The sequence below is a fragment of the Callionymus lyra genome, chromosome 1, assembly GCF_982586985.1.
Source record: "Callionymus lyra chromosome 1, fCalLyr1.hap1.1, whole genome shotgun sequence".
In the NCBI taxonomy this organism is placed as follows: Eukaryota; Metazoa; Chordata; class Actinopteri; order Syngnathiformes; family Callionymidae; genus Callionymus; species Callionymus lyra.
Window position 1 is genome coordinate 51,545,214 of NC_141818.1, and position 12,965 is coordinate 51,558,178.

Here is a 12,965-nt window from a genome sequence, read left to right on the forward strand (position 1 = left end):
TTCACTACACAACTGTTTCATGATACAGTGTCTTCACTACACAGTTGTATCATGATACAGTGTCTTCACTACACAGCTTTATCATGATACACTGTCTTCACTACACAGTTGTATCATGATACAGTGACTTCACTACACAGTTGTATCATGATACAGTGTCTTCACTACACAGCTGTATCATGATACACTGTCTTCACTACACAGTTGTATCAGGATACAATGTCTTCACTACACAGCTGTATCATGATACAATGTCTTCACTACACAGTTGTATCATGATACAGTGTCTTCACTACACAGTTGTATCATGATACGGTGTCTTCACTACACAGTTGTATCATGATACAGTGACTTCACTACACAGTTGTATCATGATACAGTGTCTTCACTACACAGCTTTATCATGATACACTGTCTTCACTACACAGTTGTATCATGATACAGTGACTTCACTACACAGTTGTATCAGGATACAATGTCTTCACTACACAGCTGTATCATGATGCCTTATCAACACATCACTATTGTGAATATTGACACGTTATCTTAAAAATATTCTAATATATAAGTACATCCTAAAGATCCTCTCTCGTCTCCTCACCGCTCCACAGTGTTGACAGGAGCGAGTCCATCATGTCCTCCGATGGCGTAGAGGAACCCCTGCAAGGCGACCACACACACTCTGCTGCGGGGGACGTTCAAGGACCCTACGTCTGCAGTCCAGCTGTCAGTGTCTGGGTTGTATCTGCAGAACAGAGAGGTTGTTGAATGTCATGCAACATGAGGAAGTGACAGGAAGAAGCTCTGGACAAGATTAAAGGTTAAAATCAGGAATAAATGAGTCTCTGCTGCAGCCATTGATCAGACTCTTGGTTCTGCTGTGACGTCATCCGGGTCATTATCTGGAAGAACTGGACCGGATGGATGGTGACAGAAGGAGAAAATGTGACTTTCTCTGGAGAGTTTGTTCGATAAATCCGAGTAAAAAAAACATCCATGAAGTAAATCTATGGAGCCTCGAGCTTTTCTCGTCATGGTCCAGATTTAATTTGTTCTTAAATGCTGCCCCCTGCTGGTGAGACCGCGTAAGAGACAGAGATACACGTTAAACTCGGAGCTGAATACGAGGATTTTTTTTTTTTATAATGAAGGTAAGATTAATTTGTTTAATTAGTTATATAATATGTTTTTCTTCAAGAAAGGTTAATTTAGATTTCTTAACTCTTTTAAATATAATTTGAGTATTTGTACATATTTCCTCCTAATTGTTCTACTATTATTAATGATAATTATTATTCATACCATTAACTCTTACACTGTATCATATATTTGAGTGAAGATGATATTTTCCAGGGAAATATTATGCATTGTATAAGTTCATGTGTCAGGAGTGATGATTTGTGTGAGTATTTCTTCTCTACACAAATATATTTTCTCAGAATGTTTAAAAACGTCAAACAGTTAATATCCATCATATGATATAATGTGTCACATAGAACAAGAATGTGTTCCTTTTCAAGCTCTTTGCTCTTTTTTAATTTATTTTAATAAAAGATAATTAAACAATTAACAATTAGTGTTTTATAATTATCTTGAATATCTCTGCTTCTCCTACATCTACTAATATTTTTTGTTAATTATTATTATTATTATTATTATTATTATTATTATTATTATTATTATTATTATTATTATTATTATTATTACCATTGATATTGATATATAATTAAGTCAACATGAGATTAAGAGAAAAATAAAATAAAAATGTGAGGGAAATATAAATAAAGATAATTCATTAAATATTAGTCAGAAATGGTTAATAGTTTGTGGCTCTTAATAAAGTGAATATGTGCTGCACACATTTTATTATATATATATTTTTTAAATTTTAATTGGTTAATAATTGATAACTTTTTTCCATTTTACAGTAATGAATTTTATTTTATTAATCTCCTTTTATTTCATTTGTATTATTTAATTTCTATATTTCCTGTAGAAACACAGCAACATATCATTGTGTTTTCTTAATACTAGTCTTTGTTTACAGCACAATTTAGGATCAATTATTCAAGGCTGTGGATCTGGTCTCCGACATGAAGACCTGCACCGCGGTCAGAGTCTCAAGGTCGTGGACCAGGATCCATCTTCACCTCTCGACGCAGCCGAAGCACCGTAAACCATCTTCTCCTCCGACCGCGTAGATCTGTCCGTCCAGAGATCCTACAGCCACGTCTCCGCGACTCTTCACCATCCGAGCCGCCGAACGCCACTCGTTGTAGTCTGGACAGAAGGTCTCCACCAGACAGGACGGGTCGTCCTTCGTCCAACCTCCCACTAATAGAAGAGGAGTTGTTACCATGGCGATTATAAAACCGTTGAACGCTTCGAGACACAACTGTATCATGATACAGTGTCTACGCTACACAACTGAATCATGATACAGTATCTTCACTACACAACTGTATCATGATACAGTGTCTTCACTACACAACTGTATCATGATACAGTGTCTTTACTACACAGCTGTATCATGATACAGTGTATTCACTACACAACTGTATCATGATACAGTGTCTTCACTACACAGTTGTCATGATACAGTATCTTCACTACACAACTGTATCATGAAACAGTGTATTCACTACACAACTGTATCATAATAAAGTGTCTTCACTACACAGCTGTATCATGATACAGTGTCTTCATTACACAACTGTATCATGATACAGTGTCTTCACTACACAACTGTATCATGAAACAGTGTATTCACTACACAACTGTATCATAATAAAGTGTCTTCACTACACAGCTGTATCATGATCCAGTGTCTTCACTACACAACTGTATCATAATAAAGTGTCTTCACTACACAACTGTATCATGATACAGTGTCTTTACTACACAACTGTATCATGATACAGTGTCTTTACTACACAACTGTATCATGATACAGTGTCTTTACTACACAACTGTATCATGATACAGTGTCTTTACTACACAACTGTATCATGATACAGCGTCTTCATTACACAACTGTATGATGATACAGCGTCTTCATTACACAACTGTATCATGATACAGTGTCTTCACTACACAACTGTATCATGATACAGTGTCTTTACTACACAACTGTATCATGATACAGCGTCTTCATTACACAACTGTATCATGATACAGCGTCTTCAATACACAACTGTATCATGATACAGTGAAATCACGAAGCCTCATCAACCCATCATTACCAAAAACTGACCTACAAACATCTGGTCACCAAAGTCCTCTGCCGGCATGAGTCTGCTGGACCTTTTGTTTCTGGACACAGGGACTCGACGACGGCAACTGGGTACGGATTTCCTGACCGAGTCTTTGAGCAGCAGATGACAAGGTTCTGGCTCATCAATGGCCGCCCTGCACAAAGATAAACAACTGTTTTAAAAAGACACGTCTTTTGTATCCTTATCCAGAAGTATAAATATACATACACTTGCTCAATCAGACCCAGTGTTTTCTAGAGGTGAGTATCGTCACAAATACATTGATAACAAAAATATCTGGATTTAGGGTCAACGATGCAATATACAATAATAGTGTAGTAACAAGGATATATGTGTAGTATTGTCGAGTATTTGACTCTGGTGTTGTGATAATGTAGTAACAAGTATATATGTGTAGTATTGTCCAGTACTTGACTCTGGTGTTGTGATAGTGTAGTAACAAGTAGATATGTGTAGTATTGTCCAGTACTTGACTCTGGTGTTGTGATAGTGTAGTAACAAGTATACATGTGTAGTATTGTCCAGTACTTGACTCTGGTGTTGTGATAGTGTAGTAACAAGTATATATGTGTAGTATTGTCCAGTACTTGACTCTGGTGTTGTGATAGTGTAGTAACAAGGATATATGTGTAGTATTATCCAGTACTTGACTCTGGTGTTGTGATAGTGTAGTAACAAGTATATATGTGTAGTATTGTCGAGTACTTGACTCTGGTGTTGTGATAGTGTAGTAACAAGTATATATGTGTAGTATTGTCCAGTACTTGACTCTGGTGTTGTGATAGTGTAGTAAAAAGTATATATGTGTAGTATTGTCCAGTACTTGACTCTGGTGTTGTGATAGTGTAGTAACAAGTACATATGTGTAGTATTGTCCAGTACTTGACTCTGGTGTTGTGATAGTGTAGTAACAAGTATATATGTGTAGTATTGTCCAGTACTTGACTCTGGTATTGTGATAGTGTAGTAACAAGTATATATATATGTAGTATTGTCCAGTACTTGACTCTGGTGTTGTAGTATTTACAGACCACATGACTCTTGACGAAGTCGTAACTACTTTCATTTGTTTTCAAACCAAAATATGTCCAAACATCAGCTTTAAAAGCTGCTGGACTCGTTCAAAAACAAACTTTAAAACAATGATAAAAATCTTGTTAAACGTCAAATAATAAACGTGTTTCTCACCCTTGTTCATTGTAAATTCCCATGTTTTTGTCAAGCTGTGTTTCAAACTTCTCGGACTGACTTTATCTCAGTAGTTTTCTGAACTCGTCCCACTTCACTGTTGTACTTATATGTTCTCCTGACACACCTTCAGCCGTGAATCATCCTCCATCCCTGAAACCCAAGACCTCCTCAGTTTATAGGAAACCTAAAATTACTGTGAGACTCGATACGTGACAGTTTATCGCACCATTAAAGAGACGCCTGTAAATGTTGAGTCAATATAATATATGTCTTTATTCAGATTTAACGACGGAGAAAACGATGTATTTTTAACGTGTTTAAGTTGAGAAATCAATCATTCAATGTTTAAAACTTAGTATATTCTTGTTTCCTGTCTTATCCTGTCTTCCTTCTTCGTCTTTGTCGCCTCCTCGATCCAATGATCATTTTTCTCTCCGGGCCCAATTGAGTTCTGCGGTCTGTGACCCTCTAGCGCCTCCTTCAGTCGTCCATCACTGTCGCGACTCCTGCTGCTCCAGATTCCACGAGTTTATTTATGTTTCCTGTGGCGACACCGGAGGTGATGCTGTGGATCATCTCGTGTCTTCAGAGAGTCTTGCTTATAAGGTTCTGGACCGGAGACGCGTGAGTCATCGGCGTATAGAAGTCAGTCACGGGTCGACCTGGTCCCTTTGACCTTCGACCTTTTGACCCGTACAATCAACATGATTTATTGTAGTTCATTTCTGACTAAATAACATTTTAGTATATTCAACAAAAAAATGCATGAAGCAGGTTTTACACGTTTTCTCTTTATATTTATCAGCGAATAATTAAGCTTTCCTTTAAAAAATTTTTAAAAATAAATCAATATTAGCTTAGAAAAATGTCAGCTTTAATCAAATGGAAGAATAAAAACATATTGAAATAGAAAAATTAAAATATAAGTAAGTAAGTAAATTATATTTGTAGAGCGCTTTTCCAGACCAGTGTCACAATACTCAATAAAATAAATACTTAAAAGATCAAGATAACACCAAGAACAACACAGGAGTTTCAGAAAATACACAGAAAAATAATATTATATTACTTTGATTTATATTTTGGATTATTGTGCGTTTACTACATGGTAGTGATTTGTTGATGAAGCTTCATGAAACAGTGTCATTATCTTCAGAGTCCACTAGATGGTAGTGATGTGTCGATGAAGCTTCATGAAACAGTGTCATTATCTTCAGAGTCCACTAGATGGTAGTGATGTGTCGATGAAGCTTCATGAAACAGTGTCATTATCTTCAGAGTCCACTAGATGGTAGTGATGTGTCGATGAAGCTTCATGAAACAGTGTCATTATCTTCAGAGTCCACTAGATGGTAGTGATGTGTCGATGAAGCTTCATGAAACAGTGTCATTATCTTCAGAGTCCACTAGATGGTAGTGATGTGTTGATGAAGCTTCATGAAACAGTGTCGTTATCTTCAGAGTCCACTAGATGGTAGTGATGTGTTGATGAAGCTTCATGAAACAGTGTCATTATCTTCAGAGTCCACTAGATGGTAGTGATGTGTCGATGAAGCTTCATGAAACAGTGTCATTATCTTCAGAGTCCACTAGATGGTAGTGATGTGTTGATGAAGCTTCATAAAACAGTGTCATTATCTTCAGATTCCACTAGATGGTAGTGATGTGTCGATGAAGCTTCATGAAACAGTGTCATTATCTTCAGAGTCCACTAGATGGTAGTGATGTGTTGATGAAGCTTCATGAAACAGTTTCATTATCTTCAGAGTCCACTAGATGGTAGTGATGTGTTGATGAAGCTTCATGAAACAGTGTTATTATCTTCAGAGTCCACTAGATGGTAGTGATGTGTTGATGAAGCTTCATGAAACAGTGTCATTATCTTCAGAGTCCACTAGATGGTAGTGATGTGTTGATGAAGCTTCATGAAACAGTGTCATTATCTTCAGAGTCCACTAGATGGTAGTGATGTGTTGATGAAGCTTCATGAAACAGTGTCATTATCTTCAGAGTCCACTAGATGGTAGTGATGTGTTGATGAAGCTTCATGAAACAGTGTCATTATCTTCAGAGTCCACTAGATGGTAGTGATGTGTCGATGAAGCTTCATGAAACAGTGTCATTATCTTCAGAGTCCACTAGATGGTAGTGATGTGTTGATGAAGTTTCATGAAACAGTGTCGTTATCTTCAGAGTCCACTAGATGGTAGTGATGTGTTGATGAAGCTTCATGAAACAGTGTCATTATCTTCAGAGTCAACTAGATGGTAGTGAAGTGTTGATGAAGCTTCATGAAACAGTGTCATTATCTTCACAGTCCACTAGATGGTAGTGATGTGTTGATGAAGCTTCATAAAACAGTGTCATTATCTTCAGAGTCCACTAGATGGTAGTGATGTGTTGGTGAAGCTTCATGAAACAGTGTCATTATCTTCAGAGTCCACTAGATGGTAGTGATATGTTGATGAAGCTTCATGAAACAGTGTCATTATCTTCAGAGTCCACTAGATGATAGTGATGCGTTGATGAAGCTTCATGAAAAAGTGTCATTATCTTCAGAGTCCACTAGATGGTAGTGATGTGTCGGTGAAGCTTCATGAAACAGTGTCATTATCTTTAGAGTCCACTAGATGGTAGTGATGTGTTGATGAAGCTTCATGAAACAGTGTCATTATCTTCAGAGTCCAGTAGATGGTAGTGAAGTGTTGATGAATTTGACTAATTTACTACACTATCACAACACCAGAGTTGAATGATTTTTTAAATTATAATATCGAACTGTATGTGTAAAATAAAGTTTCCATTTCGAAATGATTCAAAATTTACAATTACATTTACATTTATTAAAAAAATAAACAAATAAAACTCTTAAGGTTTTATACACATTATTTAATTATTGATAAATATATATATCTTGACCCAGTAATAACCCAAGGGTTAAAACAACAACAACAACAATTATTAGAATAAGAATATCAAACTAAGAGTGTAGAGTAAAAAAAAAAAATTCCAACATTGTTGAATTGCTGGATCTGTTTTTCCTTAATCAACTATAGTATTACTTCAACTGTAAAGTGTCTACAGATAACGTTGTAGTATTACTTCAACTGTAAAGTGTCTACAGATAAAGTTGTTATGATAAGACACTTTAAATAAAATTTAACTTAATTTAATTAAGAAAATTGATGACATTTTAATAATAAATTGAAAGTTTCCATGCGAGAAAAGTTCAGTTGTGATGGAACATTTACTTAATACATCTGTGAGGAAACGATGAACGGCTCAGATTCACAGTATCTCGGTGACGCGAGTCCTTGAGTGGAACTATCTTCATGAAAGAGTTTCTTTTATCAAAAACCCAATAAAAGCAACAAACCTGCGACCGATCCCCCGAGGACGAGAAGAAGAAGAAGATGATCCACGAGACGAGGCTCCTCCGCTGAAGATGTCCACTCTGCTCTGAGACCCTCGACCACCCCGCGACCTTCAAACACCTCCGGCTATTTGAGACATTCGGCAGTAAAACTCCAATCTTCCTGCGGCGTTTATTAAAGTCTCGAGGAATGCAGGCTCCTGGAGCCGTAAACAGGCCGAGGACGTGTCCGGATGAAAGATGCAGGGATGGAACCTTTCAATTGTGTTTATTCTGAGGAACATTCCGGCGACGAGCTGGTTATTCTGGGCAGACCTTCGACAAAGAGACTCGGCAGGTGAGACACGTCAACAGTGTTCGCCGGTGAAGGATCTGCACGTTGATGGCTGCAGACCTGTCGTCTCAGGCCCCGACCACCTGCTCTCTCAAGACCCTTCATCTTTAGATAAGAAGCTCTTAAACCAGGGGTCTCAAACTCAACTGGCTGGCGGGCCACCAGAGGTCAATTCTTGTCGACATTGGGCCGCAGACTGGAGGGTCTTTCAGCAGTTTTTTCTTTTTTTGAACAAAATGCAGCATATATTTTTTTGATGAAAGTTATTTTAGTTATTTTATGAATGTGTTCCATCTTAACTAGAGGTTTGTGTTTCTCAATATTCTAATCTAGTAACAAGTACATATGTGTAGTATTGTCCAGGTACTTGACTCTGGCCTTGTGATAGTGTAGTAACAAGTATATATGTGTAGTATTGTCCACTACTTGACTCTGGTGTTGTGATAGTGTAGTAACAAGTATATATGTGTAGTATTGTCCAGTACTTGACTCTGGTGTTGTGATAGTGTAGTAACAAGGATATATGTGTAGTATTGTCCAGTACTTGACTCTGGTGTTGTGATAGTGTAGTAACAAGTATAGATGTGTAGTATTGTCTAGTACTTGACTCTGGTGTTGTGATAGTGTAGTAACAAGTATATATGTGTAGTATTGTCCAGTACTTGACTCTGGTGTTGTGATAGTGTAGTAACAAGTATATATGTGTAGTATTGTCCAGTACTTCACTCTGGTGTTGTGATAGTCTAGTAACAAGTATATACATGTGTAGTATTGTGGAGTACTTGACTCTGGTGTTGTGATAGTGTAGTAACAAGTATATATGTGTAGTATTGTCCAGTACTTGACTCTGGTGTTGTGATAGTGTAGTAACTAGTATATAGGTGTAGTATTGTCCAGTACTTGACTCTGGTGTTGTGATAGTGTAGTAACAAGGATATATGTGTAGTATTGTCCAGTACTTGACTCTGGTGTTGTGATAGTGTAGTAACAAGTATAGATGTGTAGTATTGTCTAGTACTTGACTCTGGTGTTGTGATAGTGTAGTAACAAGTATATATGTGTAGTATTGTCCAGTACTTGACTCTGGTGTTGTGATAGTGTAGTAACAAGTATATATGTGTAGTATTGTCCAGTACTTCACTCTGGTGTTGTGATAGTCTAGTAACAAGTATATACATGTGTAGTATTGTGGAGTACTTGACTCTGGTGTTGTGATAGTGTAGTAACAAGTATATATGTGTAGTATTGTCCAGTACTTCACTCTGGTGTTGTGATAGTGTAGTTACAAGTATATATGTGTAGTATTGTCCAGTACTTGACTCTGGTGTTGTGATAGTGTAGTAACAAGTATATATGTGTAGTATTGTCCAGTACTTCACTCTGGTGTTGTGATAGTCTAGTAACAAGTATATACATGTGTAGTATTGTACAGTACTTGACTCTGGTGTTGTAGTATTTACAGACCACATGACTCTTGATGAAGTCGTAACTACTTTCATTTGTTTTCAAACCAAAATATGTCCAAACATCAGCTTTAAAAGCTGCTGGACTCACTGTATCCTCTCGTCCTCAGTCATCACTCTTCATTCAGCTGTGGAGGACGAAATGACTGCTGCCATCTAGAGGCCGGATGTTTAATTACAGCACAAAAATAAACAGACGCCGAGAAAATGTAATTGTAAATACATTTTTTTCTTCATTATTTTACGGTATACACAATTTTATTAAAATATAAACCATAAAACAACTAAAATACAAAGTAAATACCAGTACCTGCTTTTGAAAATTGATAAAGTAAATAATATCATTACGATAAAATAGTTATTTAATTGTGTCGTAGAGTCTCAGTGAATCACAGGATCAAAGGTCACGGTCGTAAAAAGCTGATTCAGCTAAAATTGTACAATATTTACACCAAAGAAATATGTTTTTCCAGAGTGAGATTCTTTGGGAAGAACTTAAGAAGCTCAACAACATGTGAAACTCTTGATGATTCATGGCTTCAGGGTCAGATGATGTCATGATGTCATCAAAGACCCCGCATCACATGACCCCCCGCACACCTGTCCACGGGTCAATGTCACACATGTCACACGTATGTAAAGGAAAACCTCGACACGTCATCTCGTCGTCAGGCTCAAGAATGTGCTTCTGAAGCTCCGGCTCTGTTGCCGGGCGACTTTAGTCACAGGTTTTTTTGGGGTGCGATCGTGTCACTCACTTCCTGACTCACGACATGAACATGTTTGCGCCTCAAGACACATGTTGTTTTAGCGTTGATGGATTGAATCCAACTTTATTTAAAGTGTCAAAGGACAAACGTTATTTTAATACATTTAATCTGCATCAGATTATTGAAGGATTAAATTAAACTCTTTAGATGTTGAAGCATTGAAAATTTTTTTTTTTAGGAAAACATCTTTCAAAAATTGTGGTTAAATGGGAGAAAACCAAGAGGGAGTACCAAGAGTAAACCTGCACAAACACACAGGAAGAAGGTGCACATTTAAAAAAAAAGATGATTTAACTAAACTTACTAAACTAAAACTACATTTTTATAAACATATTTTCAAAACATATTTATTCCGAATAAAAAGGTTTTAAAAGTTGACTTTAGTAGGAGAAACCGGAGTATCCGGAGTAAACCAAACAAAAACAGGAATGTACAAATTGATAAAAGCGGAATTTACAAAAACTTAAAATTACTGTAATTTTTAAATCATTTTATTGTCGCTGGATTCTATCTTTTTTTCTTCTTTCCTTATTAATATAATTTAATTCTTTTTTCTTTCTCAATTGATTCTGTTAAAAATAACGGATTAAAATACAATAAATAATTTGATTTATTTTGAATTAATTCGTCTCAGTCGCAGCTGAACACAGATGTTCTGGTGACACAGAGAAACCCAGAGAAACCCAGAGAAACCCAGAGAAACCCAGAGAAACCCAGAGAAACCCAGAGAAACCCAGTCCCTCTGAAAGTGAGACTCGCTCGTGAAAAACTAGACTCCTGGAACATAAAGGTTTTCAGCTGCTCTTCCCTCGACAGATGATCCTCCATCACTGAGGTCCTCAGGAGGTCGACACCGAGACCGGCTCGTAAAACCGGATCATTAAACTCAAGACTGATCCCGTCAGACCTTCTCTTCTGCGGGTTCATCCTCTCTTTCTTCATCTTCTCTCTTAATGGTTCCTCTGAAGATCTTCTTCCTGAGCCTCCGTGGATGCCTCGCCTCGCTCCACCTGTCCTCCAGAGGGCGCTGTGAGAAGGAAGATTGAAAATTGTTTTGACAGTTTTATGATTCTGTTGCTGAAGCTTCTTTGGTGATTTATTTAATTTAATTTTGATTTTATTTGAGTATCTGTGGAGGTGAGGAAGAGATTCAAGATGGAGCTGCTGCCGCCTCGACCCTGGGAAGCTGAAGAAGTGTATTTTAATTTTTGTGTATATGTTTGAATCCGTCCTATATTTGTTTCAATTATTGTTTGATTTATTTTTAATTACTTCATTTACCAAGTGTTTTTCTCGTTCATCATAATTATTCAATTATATCTCAAATCATTATCCAGATTTAAATACAAAATAAAAAATATTAAATTACTTTAAGGTTCATAGGTTTTTCTTTTATATTAATTGGCCAAAATTCTTTTACAAATCAATTCATGACAAAAAAATAAATATAACTTTACTTCATTCAATATTGTACCGTTCATACTGAACTCATTTAACAATATATATTTTCTTAGTCAAAAATATAATAAAAAAATATATCGCTTTTCGTGCAAATTAAATATTTTTAAACAACATTAAAATACAATGATAAATATTTACAAAAACAATACATAGAAATAAAGATACAAAAAAAAGGAACCGAAAATATCTAAAAATATAATTGAATATTTTTAACATAATAAAATAAATTGTTGCACAATTTTAAAAAAACTTCTTGAATCCATAAAGATAAAATGTATTTTTTTACTCAAGAATATATAAAACATAATTGTTTTTTCCGCAAATTGAATATTTTAAAATTATTATTTTATTTTATATCTATAATTTTACAAAAAAAACTGTAAATAGAAATAAAGATTAAAAAAACTTCTCAAAAATATGTAAAAAAATAATTGTTTTTACCACAAAGTGAAAATGTATATAATAAATAAAGAAATAAAACTGTGACACAATTTTACAAAAACTTATAAAGGTAAAAAAAAATAAAATTCTCAAGAATATATAAAACCTTATTGTTTTTTTTCTTAAGTTGAATATTTTAAAATGAAATAATAATAAAAAAATATATATATAATTTTTACAAAAAAAACAGATAATAGAGATAAAGATTAAAAAAAATGTGGATACTTTTCCATGACAGTTTAAAATGTGTCTCCAGATAAATATCAAATTTTAACACACGTATGATTCAGAATCACGTGTGATTAACAATTACAATAATCAATCTTTTTTATATTTATATAAAATATAATTGATGGAACATGGAACATTATTTACATATTTTTTATTATATTTATATTTTCCTTTGTTACCGAGGTATTGTTTTTTTGGAGCCTTCGCATCATAATAATGTCTTTATATTAAATATCATAATAAATATAATTTCTTAACTCGGCTGATGGTGGTCGTGGTTTGTATTCTGGCGTCATCTAGTGGCCACATTGTGTCATGACAGCAGGAGCTCATCCGGGACACATGACGATCTGAATATTACAAATTAAGATGATAATAAAAACATTTAAAGGATTAAAAAAAACAAATTTTCTGAGTCTAATGACA

The 12,965-nt window shown here is 35.4% G+C and overlaps 1 protein-coding gene across 1 annotated transcript in view; it reads right to left on the reverse strand.

Moving 5' to 3' along the window:
• The window catches only part of LOC148090091 (uncharacterized), a 23,324-nt gene extending 11,617 nt beyond the window's left edge, over window positions 1–11,707 (reverse strand). The window contains exons 1-5 of the mRNA XM_087790553.1: window positions 11,688–11,707; window positions 11,314–11,433; window positions 3,254–3,408; window positions 2,151–2,334; window positions 602–745 (exon numbers count right to left, since the gene is read on the reverse strand). Coding sequence (XP_087646679.1) covers window positions 602–745; window positions 2,151–2,334; window positions 3,254–3,408; window positions 11,314–11,433; window positions 11,688–11,707 — 623 coding nt within the window. The remainder of the gene's footprint in view (window positions 1–601; window positions 746–2,150; window positions 2,335–3,253; window positions 3,409–11,313; window positions 11,434–11,687) is intronic.
• Between the last annotated feature and the right edge of the window lie 1,258 nt (window positions 11,708–12,965).